General features: G+C 40.1%; 1 protein-coding gene across 1 annotated transcript; it reads left to right on the forward strand.

Moving 5' to 3' along the window:
- The first annotated feature begins 1,128 nt into the window (after positions 1 to 1,128).
- LOC120521923 (gastrula zinc finger protein XlCGF26.1-like) lies at positions 1,129 to 22,092 on the forward strand. Its single transcript, XM_039743193.1, has 3 exons — positions 1,129 to 1,163; positions 9,495 to 9,997; positions 20,839 to 22,092. Exons 2-3 carry the CDS (start codon positions 9,529 to 9,531, stop codon positions 22,083 to 22,085), a joined length of 1,716 nt encoding a protein of 571 aa, XP_039599127.1. The 5' UTR covers positions 1,129 to 1,163; positions 9,495 to 9,528; the 3' UTR covers positions 22,086 to 22,092.
- The last annotated feature ends 362 nt before the right edge of the window (positions 22,093 to 22,454 follow it).

Below are 22,454 nucleotides of genomic sequence, written 5' to 3' on the forward strand. Positions count from 1 at the left end.
ACTGAGAACGAATTAAAGAATTCTAACAAGTGGACAGTCACAGTTAACACTAAGGACAGGGACAGTCCGCACAATGCCATGCAACACTGTGTTAATTCTTTTCTTTTTTTGAAAAAGGACCATATATTTCTATAAAACTGGTTGGATACATTAGGTTTTGTAAACCTGATGCCTTAAGACAAATGGCAATTTTATTAATAATAATTGATGTCTAAAGATATTTTTAAACAAACACAATTTGCACATAAGAGGGAAATTGCAACAATAGATCAAAAGGAAACTTTATATGATTTATTACGTGAGTGGGAAAATAAAAACACTATATACTTTATATAACATACATCCATCCATCCATTTTCTAACCCGCTGAATCCGAATACAGGGTCTGCTGGAGCCAATCCCAGCCAACACAGGGCACAAGGCAGGAACCAATCCCACCGCAGGACACACACAAACACACCAAGCACACACTAGGGCCAATTTAGAATCGCCAATCCACCTAACCTGCATGTGTTTGGATTGTGGGAGGAAACCCACGCAGACACGGGGAGAACATGCAAACTCCACGCAGGAGGACCCGGAAGCGAACCTGGTCTCCTAACTGCGAGGCAGCAGCGCCACCGTGCCGCCCTATATACATATATGTATATGTACCTGCCAAATAATACAAAGAGTACACAGCGTGTAGTTCGCCCTAATTGGGACTAATCAGTTGTGCACACCTAAGCTTCCTCTTATGGCGATTAAACATTGGACATCAACGTTACGCCACAGAAGCTGCTTCGTTTATTTTGCAGGATATTTTCATTATGGTCAACTACTGTGGAACTAAAATGAATAAACCGTAATGTCAAAATGTGCTGCATTCACAGTTCTGATCGGGCCGTGCCGAAAAAGTGATTTTTTTTAATATTTTTTCATTAAGCGCATGCGATGTGTATCACTACCCGGTTCCCGTTGTTGACGGCCGATCTGCATGCGCGTGCGTATTGAAAGGCTACGTCATCACACACTTTACGGTGCTGCCTAATCTGTTTAACGCATGCGTGAACACTTTACGGCATGTTAGGCTTTCAACACGCCTGCGCGCGCAAATCGGGTAGGCACATATGCTGGTTAGCTCCTGAGGCTTGGTTTGAGAATGAGATTGCCGAAGATAAAAGGTATGTGCCTACGTAACATATGAATGAAAGAAAGACAGTGGGTAAAATAAATTACACCGTAACAACACGTGTCGGATATTATTATTGTTACGTTGTAGCCGGCGAGTGCTGCGAGTCTCACCGTTGTACCCTGGTTTTCTCACATGTCAGTGAAGTCATCCCTATTTATGCTTTAAAGTGCCTGGAGACCTATGTGTCCCCCTTTTATAGCCATTGCTCCGTGTATATTGCTTTATTTTCCGTCGGCTGATCGTGGGATTTGAGCTCTGTATCTGCACAACGGTTGTGAATACACAAAGCCTATTGATTTCATAGTTTATTTCTCATTTGGAAGCAAACGAGTTGGTCCAGCTACCCATTGAAGTGCTCAAAGTAGTGTGAGACACGGTGGTCGCTCCAGCAGCAGCTGTAGGCCGATCCATTTTGTCTGCCGTATCCCGATTGTCTGCTAAGCATCTCGGTGTCAACACGTCCGTCCCGCTTCGTGGTCACCAAGTCTCCGCAGTTTTTCATGTTTGCAGTGGAGTCCTACTTGAATGGTTAAGCGTAGAGATACGCGGTACTTGCTTAAACTTGAATTCCTGTTTTTTAGTGGCCGCAGAGATCCGTGCAGGCGAGTATGTTTCACTGTGTTTAATTGTGGGCTCCGCTACTTAAGGCAAAGCGTCGCCTGCGCGATGGAAGTTTCAACACATTCACTTCACTTTGACCGTATGAATTACAGCGAATGTTTTAATTCGAAAAATGAGATTTATTTTTCCAGGTACATGTTTTAAGCTTAGTTCACTCCGGTAATCAATTATCCCTTCTAAACAAGGAGTCTCAGAAACGCAGGTTTTCTTGTGCTTAATCCTTTACTTCACTCGCGCATCTCGATGATGTCACACACTCAAATTACAATTCAACCATATATGGTCTGTCACATCCTGCTGGCCATGTATAACATATTGTAACAGTACACACACGCGTACGTGCGAATGTAGTACACCAGTCTTCACCCTGTCAAGTAAGGGAAACAGCCGCCGTGGCGCAACAATTCCCGTAATGGCAAGCATAGATGCCTACAGTATAATGAGTGTGTGTATATACTAGCTGAAATATCCAGGAGGAAAACAAAGTGTTTTTTTAATTTTTTTTAGAAAAATATAATAAAAAATAAAAAAAACCACACAACTTTAAAAATAAATGAACAAACAATGAAGACTCACTAATGTGCTTGTCTTGCGGTCTTGTATGTATGTATGTATGTTATCATCCAGTTGACGCTCGGAACCGGCCAACTCTATTTAATTTGAAAAGCAACAGGGGCGCGGTGCTGCTCAAACATAAAGATAGCTGGCAGACACTTCTAGTTTGCCCCCTGGTGGTCATTCCGAGTGTCAACTGGATGATAACATGCATACAAGAGCGCAAGATCAGCCCTCACCATACCCAGAAGGGGGTGGGTTAGGGCTGATTTCACTCTTCAGTGTTTTCAGTCGACCAATGAGAAACGTGTGTACCAAGTGTCATGCAAATCGCTCCAGCTGTTCGGACGTGATGCTTGAACATACATATATACACACATTGGATTATATATATATATATATATATATATATATATATATATATATATATATATATATATATATATATATATATATATATATATATATATATATACTGCTCAAAAGAATTAAAGGAACACTTTTAATCAGAGTATAGCATAAAGTCAATGAAACTTATGGGATATTAATCTGGTCAGTTAAGTAGCAGAGGGGTTGTTAATCAGTTTCAGCTGCTGTGGTGTTAATGAAATTAACAACAGATGCACTAGAGGGGCAACAATGAGATGACCCCCAAAACAGGAATGGTTTAACAGGTGGAGGCCACTGACATTTTTCCCTCCCCTTTTCATCTTTTCTGACTGTTTCTTCACTAGTTTTGCATTTGGCTACAGTCAGTGTCACTACTGGTAGCATGAGGTGATACCTGGACCCTACAGAGGATGCACAGGTAGTCCAACTTCTCCAGGATGGCACATCAATACGTGTCATTGCCAGAAGGTTTGCTGTGTCTCCTGCACAGTCTCAAGGGCATGGAGGAGATTCTAGGAGACAAGCAGTTACTCTAGGAGAGCTGGAGAGGGCCATAGAAGGTCCATAACCCATCAGCAGGACCAGTATCTGCTCCTTTGGGCAAGGAGGAACAGGATGAGTACTGCCAGAGCCCTACAAAATGACCTCCAGCAGGCCAATGGTGTGAATGTCTCTGCCCAAACAACCAGAAAGACTTCATGAGGGTGACCCAAAGGCCCCATGTCCTCTAATGGGCCCTGAGCTCACTGCCCAGTAGCATGCAGCTCGATTGGCATTCGCCATAGAATACCAGAATTGGCAGATGCACCACTGGTGCCCTGTGCTTTTTACAGATGAGAGCAGGTTCACCCTGAGCACGTGACAGAAGTGAAAGGGTCTGGAGAAGCCATGGAGAACATTATGCTGCCTGTCACATCATTCAGCATGAGCAGTTTGGTGGTGGGTTAATGATTGTCTGGGGAGGCATATCCATGGAGGGTCACACAGACCGCTACAGGCTTGACAAAGGCACCTTGGCTGCCATTAGGTATCAGGATGAAATCCTTGGACCCATTGTCAGACCCTATGCTGGTACAGTGGCTCCTGGTGCGCGACAATTCCTGGCCTCATGTGGTGAGAGTATGCAGGCAGTTCCTGGAGGATGAAGGAATTGATACCATTGACTGGCCACCACACTTTCCTGACCTAAATCCAATAGAACACCTCTGGGACATTATGTTTTGGTCCATCCAATGCCACCAGGTTGCACCTCAGACTGTCCAGGAGCTCAGTGATGCCCTGGTCCAGATCTGGGAGGAGATCCCCCACAACACCATCTGTCATCTCATTAGAAGCATGCACCGATGTTGTCAGGCATGTATACAAGAACACAGGGGCCATACAAAGTGCTGCATACAATTTTGAGTTGCTGCAATTAAATTTTGGCAAAATGGACTAGCCTGCCACATAATTTTTTCACTCTGATTTTTGGGGCGTCTTTGAATTCAGGGCTCTGTAGGTTGATCATTTTCATTTCCATCAAACGATGTGGCATCCTTTCGTTCCTAACACATTACCCAGTCTATATCAGTAAAGATATCCAGGAGGACTTCTTTTTCCCATTGCGATCTGATGTGCTTTCAAACTGTTCCTTTAATTTTTTTGGGCAGTTTTATATACCTGCCTAAATTTTGCTTTTGGGACTGAATTTCTGAATGCGACATTCCTGACTGTTCCTCATTAATGAGTGGTGTTTATATCTGGAGCTTTATCAATTAATGAAAATTTCAAATTGATCCTTTCTATTTAACTTTTCCGTATTTCTAATTTTAATAACAAATATGAAATTGATAAATAATTATAATATCAATCTAACTACTGTATGTGTATATGTACATTATATATATTTAGCGTGTGTATATATATATATATATATATATATATATATATATATATATATATATATATATATATATATATATATATATATATATATATATATATATATATATATATATATATATATAATACACACTACAAAAATTAAGCCAAGGAGAAATTATCGAGCCCAAAACCCATTATTTCTTTCTCATTTGTTACTTGTGTCATCTGATTATTGTAAGCATTTAAGGGAGTTTTTAAACATGAAGATGCATTACTTATAAATACAACAACTCATTCATAAAAGGGTAACTGGTTTTGTTTATTGGATAAGACCAAATGCTGCTTGTCACTTTTAGTGCTCTTTTGAAAATCCTGATTCTTTAGTGGCACTTTATAGTTCTTTACTGACTTCTGTGTGTCCTCGTAGAGCCATTGCTTGACAAAGCACCATCTGCATTCTGGGAAGACTTCTGTCTATGAAGTTGGCTGTCTGTACTTTGAAAAACTTTATAATTTGTTGAAAAAAATGAAATTTTAATGTATGATAACAGATAATCAGTATTTATAGAGGAATAAAACCAAAGGCGTCTGTCAGCCCATGTTTATCCCTTTTTTAATCTTTGGGTGAACAAAGTAAATAGGATCTCAATGGTACAGTAGTAAACAGTAATTACATCAATGGCTGAAGTAAAGGAAATCTCTTAGTGCATTGAAAATTAGAGCATGCTGTACTCTTTAAGGTGTGGGTCCAAATCAGACACTGACATTCAAGGGGGTTATCTCCATTTTATAGTGGTCCCACTGGAGGGGTGTGGTCAGTTGCCCTCAGGAGGAGTCTTTTAAATTTGGAGGAAGAACAACACAAAGACAAAATTGTTAACGGCAGCGCCCCCTGACATCTCGGTGGGGTGTTACGAGGTGTCCCTCTGATGCACATGCGTGACAAAAGTGCTCTGGGAATTTACATTACACTTAAACAGCCTCACGGCTGCATTGCCTGCAGCTCATACTGACTCTCGATTTGTCTGACTCTATCATTTAGGCCCCACAATTTCTTGCTCTCCATCACGGGCCAATGCGGCTAACAATTTTAACTTGAGACTTCAACAGAGATTTTAACACTCCGTCAGGAACCACTTTCAAAAACGTTATGCTTAAGAATCTGAACTCTATTAGTCATAAACCATCTCAACGGGCAACTAACAACAGGACAACAATCGAAGCTATTTGGACATCTGATTTGAAGGCTGCTGTCTAAGAGAGCTACTGAGCCCCCAGAAGCCTTTTGGTGCTCAGTTCTTATTTACAGGACACTATAAAGTGCCATTAGAAAACATGCAGCCTAATAACACATGTGATTACATGTCATTATCAGAGTTCTGGAGTTAGTTGTCACATTGTGTATTAGAAGATGCTCCTTCTTTTAAAAGAGTTAGCAGTGAAGAAGGGGCCTGAGTTGCCTCAAAAGCTTGCATGTTGTAATCTTTTTAGTTAGAACATTAGTACACTCTAGACGAGAACAGGCCATTCAGCCCAACAACAGTCCTATCCACTTATTTCATCCAAGAAAACATCAAGTCGAGTTTTGAAAGTCCCTAACGTCTTACTGTCTACCACACTACTTGGTAGCTTATTCCAAGTGTCTATCGTTCTTTGTGTAAAGAAAAACTTCCTAATGTTTGTGTGAAATTTACCCTTAACAAGTTTCCAACTGTGTCCCCGTGTTCTTGATGACTCATTTTAAAATAACAAGTCTCGATCCACTGGACTAATTCCCTTCATAATTTTAAACACTTCAATCATGTCACCTCTTAATCTTCTTTTGCTTAAACTGTAAAGGCTCAGCTCTTTTAATCTTTCCTCATAATTCAACCCCTGTAGACCTGGAATCAGCCTAGTGCTCTTCTCTGGACCTTTTCTAGTGCTGCTATGTCCTTTTGTAGCCTGGAGACCAAAACTGCACACAGTACTCAAGATGAGGCCTCACCAGTGCATTATAAAGGTTGAGCATAACCTCCTTGGACTTGTACTCCACAGATCGTGCTATATAACCTAACATTCTGTTAGCCTTCTTAATGGCTTCTGAACACTGTTTGGAAGTTGATAGCTTAGAGTCCACTATGACTCCTAAATCCTTCTCATAAGGTGTACTCTCGATTTTCCGACCGCCCATTGTGTATTCAAACCTAATATTTTTACTTCCTATGTGTAATACTTTACATTTACTGACATTAAATTTCATCTGCCACAAATCTGCCCAAGCCTGTATGCTATCCAAGTCCTTCTGTAATGATATAACGGATTCCAAATTATCTGCTAATCCACCTATCTTGGTATCATCTGCAAACTTAACCAGCTTGTTACTTATATTCCTATCTAAATCATTTATATATATTAAAAATAGCAGCGGCCCTAGCACTGACCCCTGTGGAACACCACTCTTAACATCGCCAGTTCTGATGAGGTTCCTCGCACCATCACCCTCTGCTTCCTGTGTCTGAGCCAATTCTGCACCCATCTAAAAACATCACCCTGAATTCCCACTTCTTTTAACTTGATGCCCAACCTCTCATGTGGCACCTTATCAAATGCTTTCTGAAAGTCCAGATAAATAATATCATAAGCTCCACTTTGATCGTATCCTTTTGTTGCCTCCTCATAGAATTCCAACATGTTAGTAAAACACGACCTCCCTCTTCTGAACCCATGCTGACTGTTCAGAATAACTCCTGTCCTTGTCATGTGTTGCTCAATCTTATCCTTAATAATTCCTTCCATTAATTTTCCTGTGATGCTTGTTAAGCTTACTGGCCTATAGTTGCTTGGATCTGCCCTGTCACCCTTTTTATATAATGGGATGATATTTGCCATTTTCCAGTCCTTTGGAATCTCTCCAGTGCACAGTGACTTCCTAAAAATGTGTCAAGGGTTTATATATGTACTCACTAGCCTCCTTAAGAACACGAGGATAAATATTATCTGGGCCTGGTGATTTGTTTGATTTCATCTTATTTAATCTGAGCAGCACTTCTCCCTCTACAATTTCCAAATCCCTCAGTACCTCCTTAGTAGTTGTGTTTACCTCTGGCAGGTTATCCACTTGCTCACTTGTAAACACCTCAGAAAAATGTAAGTTTAGGGCATCTGCTATTTCATTGTCTGTATCTTTTAATTCCCTTTACTATTCCTGATGAACTTGACCTCCTCCTTAACTGTTCTTTTACTACTAAAATACTGAAAGAATCTCTTGGGGTCTTCTTTCACCTTATCTGCTATATTCCTCTCCAACTGTCTTTTAGCCTCTCTGATATCCTTCTTAATGGTTGCCCTCATTTTCTCATACGCTACATTCTCTTTGCAGTCATTAGTCTTATATGCCTTATACAGCAGTTTTTCCTTTGCAACTTCTTTTTAAATCTTTATTAATCCATCGTGGAGTTTTTTAGTTTCCTATTACTTCCAAATTTAGGTATGTATCTGTCCTGCATTACATGTAAAACATTTTAAACCTGTTCCACTGCTCCTCGACTGTCTCCACATTTAAAAGCTTATCCCAGTCTATCCTACTTAGACTTTGTCGCATCTGCTCAAAATTAGCCCTACCAAAGTTCAACTTAACAATTTTAGTCTTTGCATCTGTACTCTTACAAAATACTGAGAATTGTATTACATTATGGTCACTTGACCCTAGTGGTTCAATCACCTCTACACCCTCAATTCTATCCTGATTATTACAGAATACTAAATCCAGACAGGCTTCACCCCTTGTTGGTGCTTTAACATGCTGTGTAAAAAACAGTCGCTGATTACTTCTAAAAACTCCTGCTCTTGTGCTCCTCCATCTGTAAGGTTATCCCAGTTAATATTTGGATAATTAAAGTCCCCCATGACTATAATATCCCCCTGTAAATTTGCCTTTTGATATTACTAAAAAGACTGTCTGAATTGGGTGGTCTATAACACACTCCTAAAATAAGACCTTTTTCCCTAATATTTTCCTGGCGAAGCCACATGTCCTCACTAAGATGGGGCTCATCATCCAACTGAAGATGACTTACATTTAATTCCTGTTTGGCATAAACAGCAACCCCACCTCCTTTTCTGTTCTGTCTATCCTTCCTAAAAATGTGTATCCCTCTATGTTACACTCATCCCCATCTTTGTTATTTAGCCAGGTTTCCGTTATTGCTATAATATCATAATTATGCTCTGCTACATACAACTCCAACTCACTTACCTTATTTTTGATACTTCTAGCATTAAGGCAAGCTATTTTTAATGTGTTAATCCTTCTACTTTATGTTTGCTTAGAATTTACATTACTATGCATTTTTATTTCTACACCATTGTTTGTTCTTCCATGTATAGATCTAAACCTGTCCTGTCCTAAACTCCCTGCCCCCCCATTCCCTAGTTTAAACAATCCTCGACTAGGCTACACATACGCCTCTCCAATACATTGGTGCCCCTCCGGTTCAGATAGCCAGCTAGTTAGCCAATAAAAGGTTTCATTTTGCTTGACTTTTCAAGTAAAACTTTACAAATGGTGGTATCTATTTAGTCTGGTTGCCTTTATCTTGTATTACATAATTATCTAAAACTCTGAAGCAATTCATTCTGAGAAATATACAAAAATAGTGGATTTTAGGAAAGGGGCAAATCACTTTTTCACTACACTGTTTAATTCCCATATGATGTGGCTGCAATTCCCACATGTTGTCTTTTAAACTGTAAATCACACGCTTCAGAAAGAGTTTGCCATATTATCCTCCACATTGTACGAAGTCCAGATAAGTTGGTGGGCAATGAGCTTTTAATGAGCCACTGACAGAGTTGACCCTAATGTGTTCAGTGTTTTTACATTAAGTTCTAAATTCTGCTCTTCCTACAGATTAAAAGAAAGTTGCCATCTCCTGTTAGAGGAAATGGAGGAGCCCATCCAGGAATCAGTGATGATGGAATTTAAACATGAAGGTGGGGTTCCAGAAGAAGAGTGTGGTGAGGAAGAAAAGAACCCATCCAAACTGCATAAGGGCCTTCTTTCCATGGATGCTAATGAGAAAAGAAGTGTGGACATTAAGAAAGAGGATTGTGAGTGGGAATCTGCATACCTTCAACAGGAGTGTCTTTGTATTATGGAGGAGGGGTGTGAAAAGGTCACAGTTGTCATTAAAGAAGACCCTGAACCAATGTGTGACAGCACAAACACGCAGAAACAGGAATCTGTAGAGAGTATAAAGGAAGAAGACCTTAAAAGAGAGCCTGACGTGTGGCCATTTCATCAGGATGAAGAGGCTCCTGGATTAGCCTTCACACCCACTAGTCCCAGCTCCCTGGTGCATCATTCTGTCCATGTGAAGTCTGAATCTGACCTGAAAAGTCCTGCTGGAGAAGGTAGGTGCTAAAAAAAAAAAATAAAATAAAAATGGGGTCAGGTTCTGTACATTCTGTGAATTACCTGATGGCTGCTCCCATTCATTTGAAGTGATTGCAGAAATGAAGACTTATTTGGACCTATGGGTTTTGTGGTGAATAGTTTAACACTTAAATGCAAGTTCTGAATCGAATGTGACATTCGTCCCTCTGTAATTCATCCCTTTTATTCCTTTAAAATGTTAGGATTTGATTGCATTTTGCAGCATGACAGCCAAGTAAAAAGGCCAACATGTGTGGATGGATGGTAAGCATGAAGATAGTGGAAGAATGTTTGACCAAAAGTAGATGTTGTGGAAAGACATATTTCACATCTGAGCCGTAATCCTAATGGGGTGACGGACACTTTAGCCTGAGAGTGATTTACATAAACAGTTGGTGGGGGTCTGGATCATACCTGTCATAATCCCACCCTACAGAGTGTCCTTCAACCCACTCCTTACCTCTTTTAGACAGTCAGGTCTCCATCTTTTGTAATGACATGATGATGTACAGCTTCTTCAGTTAACACCACAGGCGATCAGGCTCACAAATTCCTGTTTCGTATGAATCTCTGCTCGGTGGAGGAATATCATATATTCATGTGAAATGCTCAAAATCAAGACTACTTTCACATACAATTTACTTAAAGATTTTATTCTCTCTCTGTCTACTCTTCTCAAAGGATAGACACTAAAGGATAGTCACCACAGGATCATCTCAGATTGGTTTACCATATCAAGAATTGGTTCTGCTGCAGTGTGCTTTCACTTGGGAAGACAACTCATAAAAGATTCTTAGGAATCCACCATGGATTCCCCATTTAATTCCCAACATACAAAGAGAGAAATCTCTCTATTATAATAAAAAAATCCTGGGATGAAACAAGACTTTTTCAGAGAGATACTTTCATGTCCCATGAGACGAGACTTTGTGCCAAGATACAGTGCTTCCAGAAAGTATTCACAGCGCATCACTTTTTCCACATTTTGTTGTTACAGCCTTATTCCAAAATGGATTAAATTCATTTTTTTCCACAGAATTCTACACACAACATCCCATAATGACAATGTGAAAAAAGTTTACTTGAGGTTTTTGCAAATTTTTTAAAAATAAAAAAACTGAGAAATCACATGTACATAAGTATTCACAGCCTTTGCTCAATACTTTGTCAATGTACCGTTGGCAGCAATTACAGCCTCAAGTCTTTTTGAATGTGATGCCACAAGCTTGGCACACCTATCCTTGGCCAGTTTCGCCCATTCCTCTTTGCAGCACCTCTCAAGCTCCATCAGGTTGGATGAGAAGTGTCGGTGCACAGCCATTTTAAGATCTCTCCAGAGATGTTCAATCGGATTCAAGTCTGGGCTCTGGATGGCCACTCAAGGACATTCACAGAGTTGTCCTGAAGCCACTCCTTTGATATCTTGGCTGTGTGCTTAGGGTTGTTGTCCTGCAGAAAGATGAACCGTCGCCCCAGTCTGAGGTCAAGAGCGCTCTGGAGCAGGTTTTCATCCAGGATGTCTCTGTACATTGCTGCAGTTATCTTTCCCTTTATCCTGACTAGTCTCCCAGTTCCTGCCGCTGAAAAACATCCCCACAGCATGATGCTGCCACCACCATGCTTCACTGTAGGGATGGTATTGGCCTGGTGATGAGCGGTGCCTGGTTTCCTCCAAACGTGACGCCTGGCATTCACACCAAAGAGTTCAATCTTTGTCTCATCAGACCAGAGAATTTTGTTTCTCATGATCCAAGAGTCCTTGAGGTGCCTTTTGGTAAACTCCAGGTGGGCTGCCATGTGCCTTTTACTAAGGAGTGGCTTCCGTGTGGCCACTCTACCATACAGGCCTGATTGGTGGATTGCTGCAGAGATAGTTGTCCTTCTGGAAGGTTCTCCTCTCTCCACAGAGGACCTCTGGAGCTCTGACCGAGTGACCATTGGGTTCTTGGACACCTTTCTGACTAAGGCCCTTCTCTCCCGATCGCTCAGTTTAGATGGCCAGCCAGCTCTAGGAAGAGTCCTGGTGGTTTTGAACTTTTTCCACTTACAGATGATGGAGGCCACTGTGCTCATTGGGACCTTCAAAGCAGCAGACATTTTTCTGTAATCTTCCCCAGATTTGTGCCTCGAGACAATCCTGTCTCAGAGGTCTACAGACAATTCCTTTGACTTCATGCTTGGTTTGTGCTCTGACATGAACTGTCAACTGTGGGACCTTCTATAGACAGGTGTGTGCCTTTCCAAATCATGTCCAATCAACTGAATTTACCACAAGTGGACTCCAATTAAGCTGCAGAAACATCTCAAGGATGATCAGGGGAAACACGATGCACCTGAGCTCAATTTTCAGCTTCATGGCAAAGGCTGTGAATACTTATGTACATGTGCTTTCTCAGTTTTTTATTTTTAATAAATTTGCAAAAATCTCAAGTAAACTTTTTTTCACGTTGTCATTATGGGGTGTTGTGTGTAGAATTCTGAGGGAAAAAATGAATTTAATCCATTTTGGAATAAGGCTGTAACATAACAAAATGTGGAAAAAGTGATGCGCTGTGAATACTTTCCGGATGCACAGTAGTTAACCATGCCTGGGGCCAGAAATAAAAGACAAAGAGTAGGAGACAAAGTAGAACGTTATAAAGAATTCAAAAACATTGGAACGTTGCACGTGTTGTTTATTATTAAGCAGAAAGTTACTTATTTTTAGTTCACACCTTCATACCTTATTTTCTCTAATCATGTGACTGCTATGGTCAGGGCTGTTACATCTAAACTCCTTTTCCTTGATAAAATATCGTCATCATTTCTCTTAGCAGTACTTAGTAGTTTCCCTCAAGTAGGCCCTAGCAATAGGACTGTTCTTTCTGGGTCTTGACATGGTTGAGAGCCCCTTTATTCCTGGTTACCTGCTTTAGTTTGATCTCACGGTTTAAACCTTTGCCTATCTCAGACTAAGTCTCATTTTCTGATGATCATGTCTTGGTATTTCAGTGCTCTCCGTAATTCTTAACACCATAATGGAATGGGTGCTGCATGTATACACATGTATGTATGCTGGAGAGTGGAGGGTGCAAGTCGGTGGTGGGATTTGTGGAAGAATAATTTTAGGATAATCTAGCTTTCATCTTAAAGAAATAGCGTAATGGGTTAATAAATGTCAGAAACCTTTGCAGGCACACCTGGAAGCCAAATTAAGGTCAAGTGAACAACACAATGTACTGGAAGATGACAAAGAAGTCGGCAGATGTCTTGTAAAGACAACCAGAATGGACAGTCGTTATATGTACAGAAATTTCAATGGTGGTGGCTCAGCCCAAAGGTATAAGTAGAACCAGAATATAATATAACAGACTTTTATTTTATGCAAGTCATTTGGGTGTAAACCAATGAACCAACCAGAGTAAATGTATACATTGATTGAAAAATAGTTTATAAACTGACCCTCTGTTCTTTGTTACCCTGACCAGGCTGTAATGGACTGCTTTTGATGGATGCTCCCTCAAAGGCATTTGGCCGAGGAGTAATTTAAAAGATACCATGAAGAGCTTTTCTCCTGCCTGATCACTGATTAGTCCTGTTAGAGGATGTTTCTTTCTTTAATTAAGATGTTCAGCTTCTACCACAGGTTTAGGAGTCATTTTCCTTGTCATCACCTTTGTGGCTGAAGTGAAGAAGAGCAGGCCATGTGAGCGGCCAAGCCCCCTGACAATGTGCCGTGTGTCTGCTTATGACCAGCTAGCTCTATAGGAGCAGTGGATCAAGTCTCACATGTGCTAAGACTAAGCGCCAGTCTACACTGGCATGGATAAATATGAAAACACATTTGTTTGTAAGCTTATTTTGACTGTCCATCAACCAAAAAATAGTCCTTTTAAAGATTAGTATAGAAAGTGTATACATTTCAAAATACCTGATCTTGCATGGTAGTGTGGATGAGCTTTTTGAAAATTCTGACATCTGACTGTCACATTATCGAGCAATGGCTTCAGCTTTTTCCCCTATGACATTATCTTTAAAGTATTTGAATATGTATTTATAAAATATAATCATAATAATCTATACTAATAAAAGGCAAATCCCTCACTGACTGACTGACTCATCACTAATTCTCCAACTTCCTGTGTAGGTAGAAGGCTGAAGTTTGGTAGGGTTATTCCTTACAGCTTCCTTACAAAAGTTGGGCAGGTTTCATTTCGAAATTCTACGCGTAATGGTCATAACTGGAAGCTATTTTTCTCCATATACTGTAATGGAGTTGAGCTGGATGGCCATGGGGGGCGGAGTTTTGTGTGACCTCATCACGCATCTCACGTAATCACGTGAACTGACTGTCAATGCAGTACGTACAAAACCAGGAAGAGCACAAAAAAGCGCTGAACAAAACATGCATTATATAATTGAGAAGGCAGCGAAACAATAAGAAGCGAGCGAGTGACATATACAACCATATTCATGAGTTCTGCTACTGGAAACAAAGCACGATGTAAACCTACACTTTAAATTAAGTTCATAGACAGGCTGCCGCTGGCGTTTGTAATTTAGTGCCTGCCCATATAAGGCCGTCCGTCAGCGGCAATCCAATAGCAAACTCCCACTAAATATTCACGGGTGAAGGACTGTGCTTATGGAGAGGAAGATGAGATGGTCAGGGTGGTGTTTGACACAAACTCAGCGAAACTGCGAGAGAAAGTTTTAAGTGCCAGGACTAAGGTAACATTAAATACAGCCATGGACATAGCACGAGATGGCACCAGCACAGCTGGGAACCTTCGATGCATGTACACCGAGTGGCTCACGTGAACTGACGCAGTGCACAGATGAAAGACAACAGTTCCAAAGAGCGCTGAACAAAAACCGAATTACACAATTGAAAAGGCAGCAAAAAATATGAAGCGTATGATACATACAAGCATATTCATAAGTGCAGCTACTGTGGAAACAAAGCACACGTTGGGAAAAGTCAATGTCCCGCTAAAGGAAGACAGTGTAAAAAAAAAAATCCATGCATGCAGTGTGTCAGGTCTCAGATAAAGAAGAAGACGAGCTGTTTATTGATGCAGTAAGAAACGAATCAATGAATGAAACCTGTCATCTTTACAACGATTGACAAACACGGAATGTAACTTGAACACAACACATCCTACAAATACGAACCTGATTGAAAGAAATAATGATAATCAAATCCTTGATGACAGCAACACTCAGTAACACTCACAAAACAAATACTGTATATTGACAGTCATGTTACGTTATTTTTAAAATGTTCCCTTTTCTTTTTCATAGCTTCTTTAACACACTACAGTACTTCTCCGCTGCGTAACGTGGATATATATATATATATATATATATATATATATATATAGTGGTAGGGGACCCGGACACAAACAGATGAACACCGATTTCTCACCCAACACACCCATTTCATTTACAATTTATTTACAGTTGCGCTCACGTACACTCCTCAGTGCCTCTTGCACCGTTCCCCCAATGTCCAGACCTTACAATGCCTCTCTTTCTCTTCTGGCCACCTCCAGTCCTCTCTCCAGCTCCGTCTCTCTGCCACCCGACTTCCGCTAATGACTGGAGGGAGTCGGCCCCTTAAGTAGGAACCCAGATGGGCTCCAGCTGCTTCCCGGCACTCCCCTTGACACACCCCTGTGTGGCGGAAGTGCGGCTGTGCACCCGGAAGCTGTCCGGGTGTCTCCTGTCTTCTTCCCCCCCAGCACTTCCTGTTGTGGCGAAAGTGCTGGGCTCCAGGGTTCCTCAGGCACCAACGCGCCGCCTGGCAGTGGCCACGGGTCCCTACAGGGCTGGGCTTCCAAGCCCTGTACCCGAGGCCCCCAACATAACCAGGACGGATATATATCCGATATATCCGATATATATATATATACCCCTATCTACATACTCTCAAATAGACAAGCCACACGCTGTGGCGCAATTGTAGAGGCTTCACCTCAAGCGCCGACATCCGAGGTTCGATTCCTGAGAGGGGATGCACTGAGTATGTACGCGCGCTTCCCGATTCATTTTACCCTCGCATCCCCTTGGTTTGAGACGTATGAAAAAATATGCGGTTAACGCAGAATCATGTTACGTTATTTTTAAAATTTTTCCTTTTCTTAGCACAAGCACAGCTGAGAAGCTTTGATGCATGAGCTCCATAACACGTTAAAAAATAATGCATTTAATCACACTTTGCATTACAAGAAAAGGGGAACTTTTGTCAGTGCATGATTTCCTGGTACACCTATTACACTGATGCACACATCAGAGCTACAAAAATGTTAGAGTCGGAATGAAGCGCGTTCCTACGACTGTTCGGAGGAAAATTTCATTTCAAAAGACTACCCGAGCGAAGCCTTGATAAAAGCGTGGTTATGTGAACACTGAAAAGCAAGCAAACTTGGATCATTGGACTTCCGTGACCGTTAGTAATTCTAATTACATCTAATTACAAAATGTTCAATGATCACACTGTTTTAGCCTAATGTACAAAATAATTTTGGCTGAGGTTACTCAGAGTTTAAAGATTAAGCTGGTCAAATTACCTTTTATGTTTCTGACTTATTTTTTAAGAAGAAAAACTGCACTTTATGTTGAAATTTTGGTTATTATTATTTAAAGAAAATACCATTCTGAAAATGTGCTTAAAGTTATTAAAATACCACTTTATTTTTAAGTCTGCCCAATTTTAGCCAGGGATGATATGTTTGTTTCTGTTTTGAATTGAAATGCAGTTTAAATGCTTTTTTTTTTCAGAAATTAAAAGAGCTTGAGTTTACAATATTCATATCCATGTCTATTATTTGATTCTGTCGCCCACTTAAACCCTTTTACATTAAAAAAAAAATTTACGATTTGAGGCAAATTTACATGTGTGATTACATACGATTAATCAAGATTAATTATTACACAGCCTCTAATTAATTAGATTAATTTTTTTAATTGAGTCCCTCCCCTAATATATACATGTATATATATATATATATATATATATATATATATATATATATATATATACTGTATATATGTGTGTGTGTGTGCATATACAGTATATATGTAGATATGTATATACAGTGGGATGCAAAAGTTTGGGCAACCTTGTTAATAGTCATTATTTTCCTGTATAAATCGTTGGTTGTTACGATAAAAAAGGTCAGTTAAATATATCATATAGGAGACACACACAGCAATATTTGAGAAGTGAAATGAAGTTTATTGCATTTACAGAAAGTGTGCAATAATTGTTCAAACAAAATCAGGCAGGTGCATAAATTTGGGCACCGTTGTCATTTTATTGATTCCCAAACTTTTAGAACTAATTATTGGAACTCAAATTGGCTTGGTAAGCTCAGTGACCCCTGACCTACATACACAGGTGAATCCTATAATGAGAAATGAGAGTACTTAAGGGGGTCAATTGTAAGTTTCCCTCCTCCTTTAATTTTCTCTGAAGAGTAGCAACATGGGGGTCACAAAACAACTCTCAAATGACCTGAAGACAAAGATTGTTCACCATCATGGTTTAGGGAAGGATACAGAAAGCTGTCCCAGAGATTTAAGCTGTCTGTTTCCACAGTTAGGAACATATTGAGGAAATGGAAGACCACAGGCTCAGTTCAAGTTAAGGCTCGAAGTGGCAGACCAAGAAAGATTTCGGATAGACAGAAGCGACAAATGGTGAGAACAGTCAGAGTCAACCCACAGACCAGCACCAAAGACCTACAACATCATCTTGCAGCAGATGGAGTCACTGTGCATCGTTCAACCATTCGACGCACTTTACACAAGGAGATGCTGTATGCAAGAGTGATGCAGAGGAAGCACAAACAGAGCCGCTTGAGGTCTGCTCAAGCACATTTGGACAAGCCAGCTTCATTTTGGAATAAGATGCTGTGGACTGATGAAACTAAAATTGAGTTATTTGGGCATAACAAGGGGCGTTATGCATGGAGGAAAAAGAACACAGCATTCCAAGAAAAACACCTGCTACCTACAGTAAAATATGGTGGTGGTTCCATCATGCTGTGGGGCTGTGTGGCCAGTGCAGGGACTGGGAATCTTGTCAAAGTTGAAGGACGAATGGATTCCACTCAGTATCAGCAGATTCTGGAGAACAAAGTTCAGGAATCAGTGACAAAGCTGAAGCTGCGCCGGGGCTGGATCTTTCAACAAGACAATGACCCGAAACACTGCTCAAAATCCACTATGGCATTCATGCAGAGGAACAAGTACAACGTTCTGGAATGGCCATCTCAGTCCCCAGACCTGAATAGAATTGAAAATCTGTGGTGTGAGTTAAAGAGGGCTGTCCATGCTCGGAAGCCATCAAACCTGAATGAACTAGAGATGTTTTGTAAAGAGGAATGGTCCAAAATACCTTCAACCACAATCCAGACTCTCATTGGAACCTACAGGAAGCGTTTAGAGGCTGTAATTTGTGCAAAAGGCGGATCTACTAAATATTGATTTCATTTCTGTTTTGTGGTGCCCAAATTTATGCACCTGCCTGATTTTGTTTGAACAATTATTACACACTTTCTGTAAATCCAATAAACTTCATTTCACTTCTCAAATATCACTGTGTGTGTCTCCTATATGATATATTTAACTGACATTTTTTATCGTAACAACCAACGATTTATACAGGAAAATTATGACTATTAACAAGGTTGCCCAAACTTTTGCATTCCACTATATATATATATATGCATGCCAGCAACACTAATGACAAAACAATTGCATTGTCAATCATGTTACGTTATTATTAAAATGTTTCCTTTTCTTTTTCATTACTTCTTTAACACACTACGGGTATTTTGCTAGTTTTATAAAATAAAATGAAAACAAAAAGAGCTTCAGAAAGGTATGCTTCTACAAGGAAAAACAAAGCTGCAAATTCAAACTGCTATCCAAAACACAAACTAAAGCTCGAGAACCAGGAGAACAGAACAGAACGAGTATTTCCAATGGTCATAAAATCACAGAGTAATAAGAAGTAAAGGCCCAGTAGTTTCTACTCAGTGTGTTGTATTATTACTGCCATCTTCTGTACTGGCGTAGGTCATACACTTTTATACGCTCCGAGTACATTTTAAAACTTGTAGTGCTTTGTCATATATTTCTTTACTTGTGCTGCTGTAAAGTTAGTGCCTTCATGCCTGAAGCTCTTAACAGTGTTCACCATTTCATAGTTTTTACACCGTTGTGAACCACAAGAATCATTTCCTGAAAGTTCCCATCTATTATTTTCTGAAAGTTCCCATCTATTATTTTCCCTGTTTCCTATTAATGACTATGTTCTTGTTAAGTATCTTCAAACAAATCTGAAATGCATTTTGAATTTGTAATGTATGCTTTTAAAATATGGTGTGGTGGCCCTTTTTATGTTTTTTTATGTTTGCCAGGTCCAAGACATCCACATTCTTTATTCCTCATTTCTGCCTTCATTTCACACAGAGCCCACCGCTACAACAAAAGGCAAAATTAAACCTGTTTGAAACAGAATTTCCCTTGGCTATTCCTAAGAAAATTCTCTGTTATTGCCATACAGCTTAGAAATATATTCCAGTACTTATGGCAATAAAGAAATAGCAGTCAGTATGTATTTTTTTAATACAATTCAATTTTTACATGGGTGGTGCAGTGGTAGCGCTGCTGCCTCGCAGTTAGGAGACCCGGGCTCGCTTCCCTGGTCCTCCTTGTGTGGAGTTTGCATGTTCTCCATTTGTCTGCATGGGTTTCCTCCCACAATCCAAAGACATGCAGGTCAGGTGCCTTGGCGATCCTAAATTGGCCCTAGTGTTTTCTTGGTGTGTGCGCGTGTGTGTGTGCCCTGCGGTGGGATGGGATTGGCTCTAGCAGACCCCCGTGACCCTGTGTTGGCTGATGACTGACTGACATTTTTTTAACAATTTACATTTTGCAAGTAATTGTGCTTTATCTTATGTGCACAATATAATTCATTCTCCACATATACAGTTGTTTGCATTTTACTTTGCTAAATGGAACGTGAACACTAATTATGATGAATTTATGTCCAAGTAAAGAAACGGACAAAAAAGAGGCTGTCATAAGGTGGTTAAGTATGATAAAAAAGTGAAAATATAATGAAATAATTTTCCCCCAGTGCAGTTCTATAAGCCTTTGTGTGTTGTGCCTTTTAACAACAGTTTAATTGTGCAGTGTAGCGGTTTGTGGTTTAAACTTCAAACCCTGAGGTTGTGCCTTCAGGTCCCGTTACTGACACTGTGTGACCCTGAGCAAGTCACTTCACCTGCCAATTGGAAAACCAAAAAGAAATGGAACCAATTGTATCATAAATGTTGTAAGTTGCCTTGGATAAAGACATCAGTTAAATAAATACAGTATATAAAGCATTTAGTGGCCTCTGCTCTGTAGTGTATGAAGTTTTCTAAATTTTTGAAAAGTGTTAACATAGAAAATCAAAATTAGCCATTGATGTGATTTTCCACATAAATTTCATTTTAATGTATGCTTTTCAAAGAAACTTTATGCTATTAAGACTTATTATAAATTTCAATTAAGACACTGAGGATGCTTGACAATTCATCTGCTTGCATTTCTATATATTTTAGTGTTTTGTGACTTGTCAGTGTTAGACAAGTTCTTTTTATTTGTTAATTAAGCCTGTATTTATCGGGATCATTAAGTGGATGTCTGTGTCCAAAAAAAAATAGTAGTGTCGTACAGTTGTTTGACTTTGGGTTTATTTCAATAGTAATGAGCTATTTTAATACCACTCTTGGCAGACCACTTTCATTATCCCTTAAATACATCATTTGTATTTCTGCAGATTTACAAGACAGAGACAGCTTCCCCTCATCATCGTTCAATCAACCCACTCGTCGGTGTCGGTCACAACAGCCGCTGTATGATAAGAATATGAAGACTTCAACTTTTGGAATACAGAGTTTAATGGCGGCCTCTTTGCAGGATAGATTTCTGTCTGTTGTGAAACCCTCAAGCACAGATGCATGCAGGACTCACGTACAGGTACACAGTGCTAACCAAGAGCAGCTCAAAAGTGTCCACCACAAATCTAAACGCAAAGATAAGTCACATCGCGTTAGACAGAAGCAACATTGTTGTTTTGAATGTGGCAAACTGTTCTCCACCAACTGGCATCTTCAGACCCACACGAGAATTCACACTGGAGAAAAGCCATTTAGTTGTTCTGAATGTGGCAAACAGTTTTCCACCAGTAGCAGCCTTCAGAAACACACGAGAATTCACACTGGAGAGAAACCATATTGTTGTTCTGAATGTGGCAAGCGATTCTCACAGATAAGCAGCTTTCAGAAGCACACAAGAGTTCACACTGGAGAGAAGCCATATTGCTGTAATGAATGTGGAAAACTATTCTCCAACAGCAGTAACCTTCAGAAGCACAAAATGATTCATACTGGAAAAATGAAGTTCAAAGAAAAGCAGTTTGGTTGTTCTGAATGTGGTAAACTATTCTCTTTCAGTAGCAGTCTTCACACTCACAGAAGAATTCACACTGGAGAAAAGCCATATGGCTGTTCTGAATGTGGTAAGCGTTTCTCAGACAACAGCAGCCTTCAAAGCCACAAAAGAATTCACACTGGAGAGAGGCCATATCCGTGCTCTGAATGTGGCAAACGTTTCTCCAGCAGTGGGCATCTTCAGACTCACAAAAGAAGTCACACTGGAGAGAAACCGTTCTGCTGTTCTGAATGTGACAAACGATTTTATGATATGAGCCACCTTCGGACCCACATAAAAATTCACACTGGAGAGAAACAATATTGTTGTTCTGAATGTGGGAAATCATTCTTGGACAGTAGCCGTCTTCAGAAACACACCACTGTTCACACTGGAGAGAGGGCATACTGCTGTTCTGAATGCGACAAACGATTCTCAACCAGGAGGGGTCTTCAGAACCACACTAAGATTCACACTGGACAGATGGTGTATTGCTGTTCTGAATGTGACAGACTATTCTCTGACAGTGTTAGCCTTCAGAAACACAAAAGGTTTCATGTTGGAGAGAATGAGTTGGAAGCTCAGATGGAGTAGGTTCGGGGAAAAAAAGAGAGGAAGGAAAACTAGTGAACATGTTTGTGGCCCACATCTAGTTTCATGTTTTTATGTTGTCAAACAAGTGCTTACTTTGTGTGAGTTCATCACCACTGCCATCTTCTTTGCTGGTAAGATGCTACAAATGGTTGGGCCATGACTACTCATTTTAAAGCACAAAGAACAAACTTCATTTGCTTTACTCATCCAGCTCAACTACAGCCAAATCTGTCCAACTAATGTGTGAATAAGAACATTAATCTGACTCTAGACTATTGCTTCTAATCTTAAAGACTAGTTTTGTCATTATGGGAGTAATTGGTTATATGTTACTGTAATATCTGAGTTAGCATGACTTCCTGTCATTTA

The sequence above is a fragment of the Polypterus senegalus genome, unplaced genomic scaffold (genome assembly GCF_016835505.1).
Source record: "Polypterus senegalus isolate Bchr_013 unplaced genomic scaffold, ASM1683550v1 scaffold_3577, whole genome shotgun sequence".
Lineage (NCBI taxonomy): Eukaryota > Metazoa > Chordata > Cladistia > Polypteriformes > Polypteridae > Polypterus > Polypterus senegalus.

Bases quoted from the DNA above. Each gene is read 5' to 3' on its own strand.
- LOC120521923 (XM_039743193.1), top strand. From the start codon at position 9,529: ATGGAGGAGCCCATCCAGGAATCAGTGATGATGGAATTTAAACATGAA. The intron at 9,998-20,838 runs GTAGGTGCTAAA...GTATTTCTGCAG, and splicing joins GAAAAGTCCTGCTGGAGAAG to ATTTACAAGACAGAGACAGC.